At 39.9% G+C, this 14,932-nt stretch overlaps 2 protein-coding genes across 4 annotated transcripts in view; one reads left to right on the forward strand and one right to left on the reverse strand.

Annotated features, from left to right (window-relative positions):
* The window catches only part of LOC136866085 (putative protein FAM10A4), a 405,358-nt gene that overhangs the window by 109,405 nt on the left and 281,021 nt on the right, over positions 1-14,932 (reverse strand). The gene's annotated exons all lie outside the window — the stretch shown is intronic.
* Positions 1,648-14,932, forward strand: part of LOC136866084 (uncharacterized) — a 215,486-nt gene continuing 202,201 nt past the window's right edge. For both annotated transcript variants that reach the window (XM_067142746.2, XM_068226602.1), the window contains exon 1: positions 1,648-1,864. In XM_067142746.2, coding sequence (XP_066998847.2) covers positions 1,783-1,864 — 82 coding nt within the window. In that variant the 5' untranslated portion in view covers positions 1,648-1,782. The remainder of the gene's footprint in view (positions 1,865-14,932) is intronic.

The following is a 14,932-nucleotide window of genomic DNA, read 5'->3' on the forward strand; positions in this document are numbered from 1 at the left end:
GCCTAGGCTACCTATAACAGCTGATGATGGATCTCTTGAGGATCCAACCAGCCATCAGTGAGGACGCCGCATTCATATATTCCATCTCCATACCGCTCACCACGTTTACTGGTTACAAGTAACTTTAGCAATAGGTTCTATGCGTACCAAACTTTTGCCTTTCAGAAACAAAGAAAAAAAACACATATGCATTGAATGAATTACTCGATAAAAATGAACGTTTATCACAATTCTGAGATTGTAATTTTCTAATTTTGAATTTCCTTTCCCTACCACATTAGTAATCAACACTACTTTAGGCATCACTCCTTTATACAATATTCTAGAATATATCATTACTATTTTGTGAATCTAATTCTTAAATTATACTGCAAAATATAAGCACTTCAATAATTCTTTCTAGAGAAAATGACTGAGATCGATGGGATGGTGACATGGAGAAAGGTGGTCGATATTTGACAGAAACTCATTTATAACAAGATTAAGAGGAAATGGGACATCTGCTTCCAAGGTATAGTTAAACAGTACCACAGCCCTCTGATAATGCTTTAAAAACGAACATACAAAATAGATCAAGGACAAGAACAGACTAGTACTTAAAAAGATGAATTGGATTTTGAAAATCATACGTCAAGATCGTCATAGGAAGTTAAGGATGCGAGTAGCAATATTTTGTCTTGGTTGTACCGCGGACGCCAACGGCAGACAAGTGTGTGCATTATATAGCTGCCGCATGGGAGCATCTGAGAGCAGAGGAGAGGAGAGGCTCGACTGATGCGTGCCATATAAGGGTCCCACGGCGGCGCTCTAAATATATCGTCGGCGTCGGAAGAGTGCGCTCCCGGGAGCTCTTCCCACCGGGCCCGATCGGCTAACACCAACGAGTCTATCTTGTAACCCGTCACAGTCACACCACCTGATATCCACACCCACAGTTTTCTAACTGATCAAATACCCTACCTACTTCATGAAACATGACTAATTACAGTGCGAGAAAAATTCAACTCACGGGGGGGGGGACCTGACAGCTCATGTATCTCGACTTATTTTGAAAATGTTACTGTCAATTTTCGAGTCTTGGTGACTGCTCTACTGGCCACTTAGCTAAGCAAAGATGTACCACAAAGACACCCTAAGGTATTGTAGCAATTTCATGAAGTCTTTTCCACTCAATCTATTTTGTTTGTTTTATCGAGGATATACCATTACTAAATCCCATCCGAAGGTTCGAATCGGGCACTTGACTCTGGTGTATAGAATGCAAGCAGCGAAGCCGTTCTTCTACCGAGTCGGTCTGTTGGAAGACAAATTACAGTTTTTCGAATAATTGACGATGTAAAATAAAGATCGACACTATTTTAAGGACATTTCAACATATCAATCAGTTAAGACTAACGAAAATTGCTGCTGTGTTGTAAAATCTTCGAATGGTACCACGATAATAGCAACCAGGGGCTCATAGCGATGCAGATCGAAGACGATGGTACGACTGATCCGAGTGGTAAAGTTGTAGGCAACGAGCTCTTTCTTCCTGTTCATCGGAGCGCGTGTTCACAGCGACTGGACGTGATAGAAGCATTCTTCTTCTTGTTCCAGGCCCTCATGTCTTAGGGTTGCGAGTCAGTGGTGGGGGAAGAACGCCGAGTCGCTGTGCACGTCAGCCCAGTCCGAATGCTACTCGCGACGTGTACTGGTGGGGTCCCACGGTGGAGTGGCGAATGTATTAGTGCTAAGATCGTGAGCAAGAGTGCGAAGTGAGCTGCAGTCCACAAGGAGGCCATCATGACTGGCCGCAGCCTCCTCCTCTTCCAGCTGAGTGTACTCGCCGCCACCGCCACCGTCCTGGTGACGAGCAACCTGCAAGGTACCGTCCCGGCAGATAATTAGCATCTTTATTGCATAACATAAAAACCGGGGAAGGCTGGAAATGGCAAAATGCCAGGGTTCCAATGACTGGCGGTCACGAGGTCTGGAAAATGGCTGGAAGCAATTACAGGCTTTCTTTAAATCACCACAATGTGTCATTGCCAATTACATTTCCACTTTGCACATTATGTATATTATACATATTATACATAATGGGCAGAAAAGAAGGGGAAGAAGTGTTTATGTCCAAGTGAGTGTTAACTGTGTCGGTAGTGAGTGTTGTATTACGAAGGTAACATATGTTATTAGCGGAAACTGGAGCACTACTAAAAACAATCAAATATATTAAGTATTTACAATGTATGGTTTACCAATAATTTAACTTATGCGAAGGTAAAACCATACGGTGAAAGAAAAGGTAGGTAAGCCGATATCTAGTCAATAGAACTTAATGTGTCCCGGGACAGAAATCTACGCCATTCATCATCTGGGTTATCACCGATATAAATATATATCGATGAAGTAGGAAAATCAGACATGGTGCAAACGTTACAATTCTAAATTAGAGTTACAGTTATAGTAACCTACATCGACAGCCAATATTCATAGTTTCTACAACACGAAAAGAATAATATTACGCCTGCATAAACGGAAAGTTAAAGAATGGTGTAATAACATTTTCTTAACATTACTGTCATAAAAAATAAACGCATTATTTTGTTCTACGAAATGGATCCTAATATTCATGAAAATGGTAAGACAACAGTGCAGAATCCGAGAAAACAACATTAAAGGCATTTAGAAATGTTATACTCAAAAGTTAACAATGATTTTCAGGTAGCCTATAGATGACCATTAGGGACAATACACTAACAGCACATGTGACATTAAATCACTTTTCTACTTGTTTAACGTCGCACTAATACATCGAAGGTTTTCGGCGACGGCAGGATGGGAAAGGGATAGGATTGGGAAGGTAGCGGCCGTGCCCTTTAGATACAGCCCCAGCATTTTCCTGGTGTAAAAATGGGAAACCACAGAAAACTATCTTCAGGGCTGCCGACGGTAGGATTCGAACCCACTATCTCCCGAACGTCAGCTCTCAGCTGCGCGACCCTAACCGCACGGCCAACTCGCTTGGTATTATTTAAATTTTAAAGGCATCAATGGTTTCAAATGCATTTTAGTTAGAAGAACAACAATTTGATTTTCTAACAAGGTCATAGGCTAAGTGAACGAGGAAACGATATTCTATATAGGCTTTCATATGTAGGGATAACAGAGGAAAATACGAAATATAACGAGTTATGAATGCTGGTGAAATACGCAGAGATTAAGGGCAACTGGTTTTCTAAACGAATAATTTTGTAGTTGAGGTCACGAAATCAGGATTGTTCAGCTAGACATGGCAAATGACAACAATATATGCGTACCATAACAATCTTAGTAATCAGCAACTATAGGAGAAGGAAAGTAAGACCGTTTTGGGATGGGTATGAGAAAAACAGTAGCGGTAACAATAATCACCGACGAGAAAGCATCTATAAACCTATTGATAATTTCAAATGCAGACATATATCTTAGATATATTAGGATAATCGTTATTAAATGTCAATTAAGCACCATTTCAGAACATACAATCGTAGATTATGAATCTTGTTATTCAGTAAAATAGTAACTTATGAAGGACGAACATATCAAGACACGCCCACGTTTCTGTCATCTGTAACAAATTGGTGAAGAGACAGGAAGTGGGAGGGGTTAAAGTTAACAGGTAACGGTAATTTTAACCTAAGCTTAATTAAAAATAAATAATTTCATAGGGGTTTCTGTCGTTTTAATCCTGACGTCTACTACACATACAGTCATGTTTGTTGCAGTCTGATGAATAACAGACCTTAGTCAATATTCTATCAAGGAAAATAAATGGCACGCGGAGAAAATGAAATAAGGTAAGTCTCGGTGGGTGTTACATAGCATGACAGGGAACTACTGTATATAACAGATGGACGATATGGGACAAAGCACATACCTGTCATCGATTCAGAGTAATATCATATTGCATTCGAGAATCAGTTCTAACTGAACGTGCTAACGCTAGTGAGAAGCCAAGCAAAAATACTTTATCTATGAAACCTTTTAATCGAACGACGAACAGCTGCCAGATTCTGTTCGAGCCAATGATGTGACGCATGTCTAGGAAGACGTCGGCGTACAGAGAGAGAGAGAGAGAGAGAGAGAGAGCATAGGGGTGGGGGTATCCAGCAGCCATTCATCTCAATTGCAATGAAACATGACCGTCGGTTGATACTTTACACGGAGAGCAATTTCATGCGCGTTTTTGAGACTGTACCCTATTTCTCTTTTTAACAATCCCACTACGTTATCCTCCAAACTGATGAAACATTTCGGCTACTGTCTTGGTCAACTTTTAATCTTGCAAATATTACTTGTTTTCAAGTGACGTTTGCACTAATATTTCTATTGGGCGAGCCCATATTTTTCAACATTTATTTTACAATTTATGCAACGAATAGTAAGTGTTAAGTACGTAATAATAGGTAATAATGTTAAAGTCATGAAAATATGCATAACGATTTAAAACAACTTTAATTATTTACTTATGATAGTGTACGAAGGACGCATCACCAGGAAGTGTTTGGCATCATTAAATCATCTCTTTCTGTTTTAATTTAGCAGAATGGGATATCGTATTTCATCAATCCTACATACGTGTGTGTGATAAAATAATTATAATGTTATACTTTCAATAGCAACTTGTATAACGGTAATGATAATTATTATTATACCAGGTTTAGAATTAAGGAAGCTTTTTGATACTTCGAATGCCGGGCTGAGTGGCTCAGACGGTTAAGGCGCTGGCCTTCTGACCCCAACTTGGCAGGTTCGATCCTGGCTCAGTCCGGTGGTATTTGAAGGTGCTCAAATACGTCAGCCTCGTGTCGGTAGATTTTCTGGCACGTAAAAGAACTCCTGCGGGACTAAATTCCGGCACCTCGGCGTCTCCGAAAACCGTAAAAGAGTAGTTAGTGGGACGTAAAACAAATAACATTATTAATCGAAACAGACCTTCAATATTCATTAACATCAATTATTATTGATACTTCGAATATCATACGTCTCGTCACTGACTGGTGAGTAGAGCTGACAATCCCGTTATTTTGCAAATTGAAATAACAGCTAACACCATTTGACTGATGTAGAAGTGGGTAAGAGGTGGAGGGAGTAATTTCCGAGGACATTTTAGAGCAAAGTTCATGGGCAATAGTTTCCTTACACTGTTTGTTCTTACCAGTAAAAGGCATTTGTCGCACTTGTTCTACGAATGACTTCTGGTTTCCAACTATTAAGTTAAAATGGGCAGATATGATTTCTTTTGGAGCGGGTTGATTGATGATGGAGAAATCTTCGTTATGGTTTTTAGCATGGGCTGTGTTTATATAGCTTATTATTTATTCACGGTTTCTTCTGATGTAGATATATTACATCAGACTCAGTACGTTTAAGGCATCAAGTATTCAAATATGTTCTCTACTTTCAATTTTTTCTTTGGACTGGCGTTCTTTTAAAAAAAAATGGTTAATTATAATACTGAGCTGTTCTACACAAAATTCCGTATATCATCTAAAATACTTGTCAAACTATTAAAAAATAAGGATATATATATATATATATATATATATATATATATATATATATATATATATATATATATATATATTTACTTCCTCAGTCATAAACACTGCGTTAATTCCACTAACCCCAGAGGAGTGCGACAGGCCTCGGCAGCCGGCACAATTCCTATCCTCACCGCAAGATGGGGGCTTCATTCATTCCATCCCTGACCCGGTCAATGACTGAAAAACAGGTCGTAGGTTTTCATTTTCATTTTCAAGCATAATCCGATTATTTCAAAGCATCACAGGTATCAAAAGATGGGTATCTGATGCCTATCGGGAAAGAGCACACTTTTTTTTTTTTGCTATTTGCTTTACGTCGCACCGACACAGATAGGTCTTCTGGCGACGACGGATAGGAAACAGCTAGGAGTGGGAAGGAAGCGGCCGTGGCCTTAATTAAGTTACAGCCCCAGCATTTGCCTGGTGTGAAAATGGGAAATCACGGAAACCCATCTTCAGGGCTACCGACAGTGGGATTCGAACCCACTATCTCCCGAATACTGGATACTGGCCGCACTTAACCGACTGCAGCTATCGAACTCGGTCACATTTATTTTAACTAATGGAACATGAACATAAAAAGTTCAAGCAGAATATTCAAAACATAACGGAGCACCGAGCGAGTCGGTCGTGCGGTTAGGATCACGCAGCTGTGAGCTTGCATTCGGGCGATAGTGGGTTCGAAGCCGACTACCGGCAGCCCTGAAGATTTAACGTGGTTTCCCATTTCCACGCTGGGCAAATGTGGAGGCTGCAACTTAATTAAGGCCACCGCCGCTTCCTTCCCACTCCTTTCCTACCCCATCGTCGCCATAAGTCCTATCAGTGTCGGTGCGACGTAGAGCAAATTGTAAAAACAAAACACAAGAACATAACGGAGAAGGGGATTTGAAATTATCACGTGCAATAGGGAACATGCATGATCCGGGGTTTTAATTAAAAATATGCTAATCTGATTCAAAATTTCATGCAGAATTCAAAAATGTGATCAGAATGTACAAATAATAACTCCAAACGTGATAAAAATCTACGAAAATGTCACGTCACGCAAGCACGCGATCTCATTGGTCTGACGTCATCGTACAGGTTGACTGAATTAGCAGACGAAATAACACAGTGTGCTGTGAGAAGCAGGATACACTTCGCGTGTTTCTACTTTACGTTAGTATCTAGTATGGTTAAATTCGAGGTCTATACATTGGATAATAATCTGAGTGGTATATTTTAGACTTAAAATGAATCCTGCGCAGACAGTGAGGCAGAAAACTTATAAATGGTGTAGAGTTCCGATGTGCAATAGCACATCGCATACCATACCAAACAAATTGTTTATAAATGTTCCAAAGACGCTAAAACTAGGAAGAAATGGATTTTGGCGAGCCGGAGAAATGCTGGTGATATATCGGAAAAGTTTACAGTTTATATATATATTTTTTTAATATTTTAACGTAAGATGAATTTGAATTTTCAAATCACTTTTCCATGTCAGCTGTTCTAGTGGTAAAACTTTAAATTGTAATGTATAATGCTTTATTTAAATGCTTCAATTACGTCTTGGACACGAGGCTGACGTATTTGAGCACCTTCAACTACCACCGGACTGAACCAAGTTGGGGTCAGAAGGCCAGCACCTCAACAGTCTGAACCACTCAGCCCGACTTGTGAAGTCATATTTATCTTTATCATGTTTAACTTTTTCCCTCCACAAAGATATTAAATTCTCTTTCATGGGCCCTGGAAGTGGGTAGGCCAGTTGTCCCAACCATAAATATATATTTTTTTGGGAATGATAGATTATAGCCCTATAGTACTATGATCTTTCTTTCTTTCCTTCTTTCTTTCTTTCTTTCTTTCTTTCTTAATCAGTTTATCCTTCAGGGTTGGTTTTCTCTCGGACTCAGCGAGGGATTTCACCTCTACCACTTCAAGGGCAGTGTCCTGAAACGTTGAGACTTTGAGTATGGTGATGAAACTGGTGAGGAGGGCCATTACCTCGCCCAGGCGGCCTCACCTGTTATGCTCAACAGGGGCCTTGTTGGAGGATGGGAGGATCGGAAGGGATAGACAAGGAAGAGGGAAGGAAACGGCCGTGGCCTTAGGTGCCTGGAGGAGAAGTAGGAAAATACGAAAAACCACTTCGAGGATGGCTGAGGTGGGATTCGAAACCCTTCTACTCAGTTGACCTCCCGAGGCTGAGTAGACCCCGTTCCAGTCCTCGTACTATTTGTTTTCAACTTTCATGGCAGAGCCGGGAATCGAAACCGGGCCTCCGGGAGTGGCACACATTAACCACTACACCACAGAAGCGGACTAGTACTATAATGCTACCTATATGTTTATGTTAGTGCTGAAATCCGATTTCTTACTTTACTAATGCTGAAAGCCCGAAAATGTAATGTTATTCTTTAATAGGGGAATCAGTCTAGAAGGAAATGTTGAAAGTGATGTGATATCTATCCAGGTTCGTTGTTATCCTAATACTATGGGTTACAGTACATTGCACGTATATAAAAGACGCCACTTACAAACTTGCTTGTTATCCGCGAATTTCTGCGGCCACAAAAGTCACATTTTTCAAGAATGATGACATCTACACAGGGTAGATTGTCTGACTGTGCTGTTTCGAACCTTTCTTCTGTCATTTCGAAGTTACTCGCGATCATGAATAATAAACAATCGGCTTTTAGCAACGGCTGATGCACAACGGCTGGTAGAGCTCCATGTGGTACTGGATCGTGACGTCACAGCGCGCCGCTTACGTCAGAGGCCGTTTCACTCGCCTTGCGGAAAGGCACTATTAAACATTTTTTTAATGGTAGAAAACAAGGCAACATACCACAATGTAATACGTTTACGTACTATTTCATTGGTGTACTTTTCAAAAAAAAATATTTTTGAAAATTATGCATGTTCCCAATTAGCACGAAATGTATCTTGCCCGTGTTGTTCCTCCCGTAATTATAATGTCTCATATTAAAGGGATCGACTGTCTTTACCTGTGAGGTATGTGCCGTGGGTTGGCGACCACGCGGCCTTTTACTGAGTCCTAGCACCGCTTTCACTTATTTGAGCCATGCTCCTCATTTTCAACTATCATATCCAACCTCCCTTGACCAACTCTTGTTCTTTTCCGACGCCAACGGTATTAGGTTGCGAGGCCTAGGGAGTCTTTCATTTTCATGCCCTTCGTAGCCCTCGTCTTCCTTTGGCCGATACCTTCATTTTTCGAAGTGTCGGATCCTTCCATTTTTTCTCTGATTAGTGTTATAAAGGGGATAGCTACCTAGTTGTACTTCCTCTTAAAACAATAATCACCACGACCACCTCATGCTATCTAAGACAACGATATGTATTCAATGGTATTAACACAATATTTTTAAGGTGATGTTGATGCTGGTCAGATGACTATCATGATGAAAGAAGTACTTAAATCTAATCAGGGAAGAAAAAGGAAAAATTCTCCCATTCTTCGAAGAATGAAGGTTTAGGCAAAATATAGAAAAAGTACAAGACGGGTGAGAATATAACATTTTCTAAGCTTCGTGTACCTAATACCGTGTGGGTCGGAAGAGAATAAGAGTTGGCCAAGGGAGGTCGAATAGGACACAAGTATGTGAAATCAATTCCAGAGTCAGACAGGGGTTCAGTGTCCACTCTGTGCTCCCAAGATGAGAGCCTCTGATTGTGCACCTTTCTTAGTCGACCTTTACGACAGGGACAAGCTATATTCGATGTATTCTATCCCCATACCCATAGGGGTATAAATGTTTTTAAAGAGATCTCTCGTCATTGATTGTGTTAAAGAAGTGATGGAAGTGCCTTCGATGCTTCATTAGAAACGAGGAGCTAACACAATTTTATAGGTACAGATGATGCATAATTTTACGAAAATGAGGAAAAACAATCCTCTCCTCGTAACTTCTAAGCATTTCAATTGAAGACTTACAGAAATACGAAGCCAAGAGTTGAATCTTGAACGGGGACTCCACCCCAGTAAGCAAATTTTAGTCGTCTATATGGTCTGTTCACATGATAAGTTAAACTGTAAACTCAGCATTGTCCCTGCATTGCACGAGGCCGTAGCCCTTAGGGCATTCACAAGGCTACTTATTTATTTATTTATTTATTTATTTATTTATATGGCTACATTACGATGATCTAATGAAAAGCAGATTTTTTCAGTGTCGACAGGTTGTCATTAGAAATAAATTAATGACTCAGAACTCCTTAATAACCTCACCAATTGTAGATCTGAGTTTATCCAAGTGAAATCGTAATTTGGAACTGTGAATGATGGTTCACCTTTCCTGTGGAATTATTTCCTTTACCGTGTTCATAATAATTATAACAATATTATTATTATTATTATTATTATTTCACCAGTATGAAAGTGAAAGGCTTACAGTATGTTACCTGTAATTCTAGAAATACCTGACAATTTCTATAACTTCATTCTTTGATATCCGATGTAACTGTTGTGAATACTAATAAATAATAATAAAATATCATAAATAAAAATAACTTAATAAATAAAATTACTCAAAAACTTAATGAAATACTTGAAATAAATTAAATTAATAAACATAATTAATCAAATGTGCATAGAACGGGCGCCAGAGTTCACCAGAATGGATCCCTCGAATTTAGATAGAGCATGATAATTCTTTATCTCCCAGGGCGTGTACATAAAAGCTGCGTACTGGTACATCTGCTTCAGGCCTTACCTAACCTTCTGAAAACGACTAAATAGGTAGGAACTGCACCTAGGTTCACCAATAACTCCACTGATTCTAAAATAACCAACTATATTCTCAAAATCCGTGCATGAGCACCTCATCAACACACCAAAAAAATACACATAATACACACGCAAAATATTGCTGGAAGACTCCGTATTTACAACAACAATGAAAACAGTGGGAAAACGACAGCGAGAACTAAGCCACCATTTGTGATTAGTCCGTTGAACAATGTACATATAGGCCTATGCAGTAGACAAGAACCCTTCACTGTCTCTGTATCAACACGACTTGCCGATGTTCATAATCGGCAATTATTATATCACACAGGTACTGTACATCATAATACTGTGTTAAGTGATTTTAACACTTGTTGTAAAGATATATACATTTGAGCAACACACGCTTGTTGTTCCTGAATATAAATGATGGAAAGTAGCACCTCCCAGCTTTCAGCAACATGTAATACCAAGCCGCCACAAAGTGATACAATACTCAATGCGTAAGCACTCCACAGTTTGTCGGTCAGCCACTTTCCACGAACATAAAAAGACTACGTTCCACAAACGTTTGAAGTCCAGTCTAGTATATTCCAGCAGTGTCACACCAGTACCATATATCCAGTTTCACTCCCGTATCGTGTGTCAGCACTACTTCATTCCCGTACAGTGTGTGTTCCTTCCCGCCGTTTGATCGCTTGCTAAACAGACATCAGCATTCCCCTTCCTCTCACATGATACGCCTAGATTGATCCTGGCCAGCCAATCATGAGTGGATCCTCTAGTGAAGACCACGCCGTGAACTTCTTCTGGGTCCCAAGAAAATAACAAACTCTGGGGTGTTTCACATGACTCACTGGAGATTTTCGACTACATCAACAAGCTCATGTGATTCTGGTCTATTCACATGATTCATATAACTTCCCAACAACAAGAAGACCATCCCATCAAACACTGGGATATACACATGACTTATGCAAAGTTTCCAAGTTCAATATAGCAATGTTTTCCCAGCCGTTGTATAAAACAAATTACTCATACCACATATGGAGACTTTCCAGCTTATAAATATTAATGACAAAACATACAACTGAAATACAGATGATAATATTAATAATAAATCGAATACTGACAATAATATCTCTCACTTCTACATATAGTGCGAGGGTGTGATATTTGTACTATCACAACGAGACCAAATGATATTTAAGCATCCTGTTCTTGGTTATATGTAATCATTAAGGGCACCGTGACGAGATGTTATTTAATAATTATTTATTTTAAAATATTTATATACTCTAGTGCCATTAGTTATAGCAGAAGAGTTACTGATGAAATTTTGTGATAGAAAATATAGTTCTGGACATTCCCAAGCTATCAGAAGATAACCCATAAAAATGTATGAACACTAACCGTATACTCATGGCGGGTCGATATGAATTATTTATCGAAGTGAGAATCAGACTGAAAGGACATTTTCTTCCCGAGGATGTAGGGATACCCTCTTCGATCCACAGCATCACGTATGTACCAAATATATATTTAAGACATTACTGATCATCACAGGGGCTTCCTGGCCGAGGCGGTAAAGGCGTGCTCGGTTCGCCCGGAAGGACGTGGGTTTGAATCCCCGTCAGGAAGTCGTAAAATTTAAGAAACGAGATTTCCACTTCCGGAGGTGCAGTAACACAAAACTCAAATTAAAAAAAGGTTCACTCAGACTACACCAAAATTGAGTACCAGGTTAATTCCTGGGGGCAAAGGCGGCCGGAGTAGAGCTAACCGCTCTACCCCATCACGTGCCGAGGTTAACAATGGTGGAAGCCTTTACCTTCCACTCCCCCAAGGGCCTTCATGGCCTGTACGGAGGTGACTTTGCTGTTTACTGATCATCACATAGGGTCAGTATAGTTTACAGTAACACATAACTCAAATTAAAAAAATAAATACACCCACACTTATTGCAAGAGGTACCAGAAGCATGTCCAGTACATCAGTCCAGTGTTCAAATTCTAGGTGACAAGAGGACAAAAGGTTCACTAGAATGCATAGGTGAATAGGCGACATGAGGCATGATTCGAGTAAAATCGGGTTAATGTTAGGATCCAGTTGTGCTGTAAACTTCATGATGCAGTGGATTCATGCAGGAAGATGGCCGTTGCTTGCTGATGTGGAGTGTGTTAACGAAGCATAGGCCGAGCCAACGGGATCATCCAACTATGTCAACCCATGAAAACTGGAGTTAACTGGAACGTCGGTGGACCTTAAGGGACTTTATGACCCTTACAAAAATGTGTTATTCCACCACGATAAGACACGATGACATTTATCCAATTTGCCTGGCTTTCGTTAGAAGGGTACACTTGACAGTTCGATTAATGGCATGGCCACTATGTTTACTTAATCATGGTCCAATCTGAACGTAACCAAGCTAATACGGGAAATGCTAGAGAGATCATCTGGTACATACTATAGTTGTCACTATTTATATGGCCTCGTCTAGTTTTATACTTTTCATCCATAAATCGTTTAAAACAGAGTCTAACCATCGTCATCTTGGCTTTTTATTACCCTCCATAACAGAGTCCAATATTCACCAAAGTATTCTATCCTCCTACACTGACAGTGTCGAAGGTGTAGATTACCTAAAATGTGTCTGAAAATCAGTGTTGTCGTAGTCCTCGAAATATGTCACACGTACTTTTATCCAGCCAGGACGTTTATTAACGGCATCATCTCGATCATATTAATTGTCGCTTGATTTTCTCTAGCAATTAAATATTCCAGTCATCTACGAGCAGCCATCTTGAAAGGCTATTATCTTAGATTTCCTATTTAACCGGCCAACCAATCTCCGGTAAAATTTCAAACCGGGATAATACCCGTTATCCGAGATAATATTGTTGGTGAATGAAAACTTAACTGTTATCTCGGTTTACGTAGCATTAAACTAAGATAAACGCTTTTACTCGCGTTGGTGAATACGGCCTACGCCTAAAGTGGTAAACGCGGACCGTAAATTAAATCTCGGAAAGTGTCCAAATAATGTCTCATACAGGGAAACTTAGCCATTCCCTGGCCCTAGTAAACTAATGACAGCCTACACCGACCACCATGCACAGACACAATAAATATACATATACCAAGACTGTGGTAGTTTTAAAAGATACTTATGTATTAAAACTGAATACATTTTGCATTATTATTGTACAATCTCCAGAAATCCTATGGGTAGCCTATAAGTGGTGCATATTTAAAAAAAAATCCTTGTAACACACTGAATACGAAGATTGAAAAATACACTATTAACAAAAATAAATATATAAACAAACATTTGAAATTCAGTCGCCGAAAACAGAAAAAAACTGGTATATAGGCATAACAGTACCTTAAACATTATCACGTCGCTCACTTTAATATAAAGGTCATTTTTGTAACTGATCAGTTTAAACATTCGGAACAGATACATGTAATTGAAACCTAGGTTCTATACATTAGTTTTATTGAAAATACGAAGACGTGTTCAAATGACAGCAGTCTACCACTTAAGTATGATTACAAATCGTGAGATAACAATTACCGCCTATCAGCAGACTGGAGAACAGGTGGTGGTGGTTGTTTTAAGAGGAAATACAATTAGGCAACAATTAAATAAATAAATAAATAAATAAATAAATAAATAAATAAATAAATAAATAAATAAATAAATAAATAAATAAATAAATAAATAAATAAATATTTACAAACTCCTGTAGGCCTACTGATAGCAAGAATCTTCAACATAAAAAAAATACCCCCCCATGGCACTACAGCCCTTGAAGGGCCTTGGCCTACCAAGCGACCGCTGCTCAGCCCGAAGGCCTGCAGATTACGAGGTGGCGTGTGGTCAGCACGACGGGTCCTCTCGGCCGTTATTCTTGGCTTTCTAGACCGGGGCCGCTATTTCATCGTCAGATAGTTTTTCAATTCTAATCACGTAGGCTGAGTGGACCTCGAACCAGCCCTCAGGTCCAGGTAAAAATCCCTGACCTGGCCTGGAATCGAACCCGGAACCTCCAGGTAAGAGGCAAACACGCTACCCCTACACTACGGGACCGGCCAAAAAGAAAACCCGTGAAGTAAAATGTTTCCATGAAAGGTACATAGCTCATCATTCGTCTCTAATAATTACAGCAAGTTTTACTCAATTCTGTGAACAGATTGTTTAAAAGGGTCACGACTGCAAAAATGTTTCTTAAAAGAAATACGTTTTTTAAATATCATATCCAGAAGAATATGTAATGCCGGCCCCGCGGTGTAGGGTAAACATGCCTGCCTCTTACCCGGAGGCCCCGGCTTTGATCCCCGGTCAGGTCTGGAAATTTTACCTGGATCTGAGGGCTGGTTCGAAGTCCACTCAGCTTACGTGATTACAATTGAGGAGCCACCTGAAGGTGAGATAGCGGCCCCGGTCTAGAAAGCCAAGAATAACGCTAGAGAGAATTCGTCGTGCTGATCACATGCCACCTCGTAATCTGCAGGCCTTAGGGCTGAGCAGCGATCCCTTGGTAGGCCATGGCCCTTCGGGACTGTTGCGCCCATGGGGTTCGGTTTGGATATGAAATAACGTAACTGGACTAGTACAACT

This window comes from Anabrus simplex, chromosome 3, assembly GCF_040414725.1.
Source record: "Anabrus simplex isolate iqAnaSimp1 chromosome 3, ASM4041472v1, whole genome shotgun sequence".
NCBI classification, from domain to species: Eukaryota; Metazoa; Arthropoda; class Insecta; order Orthoptera; family Tettigoniidae; genus Anabrus; species Anabrus simplex.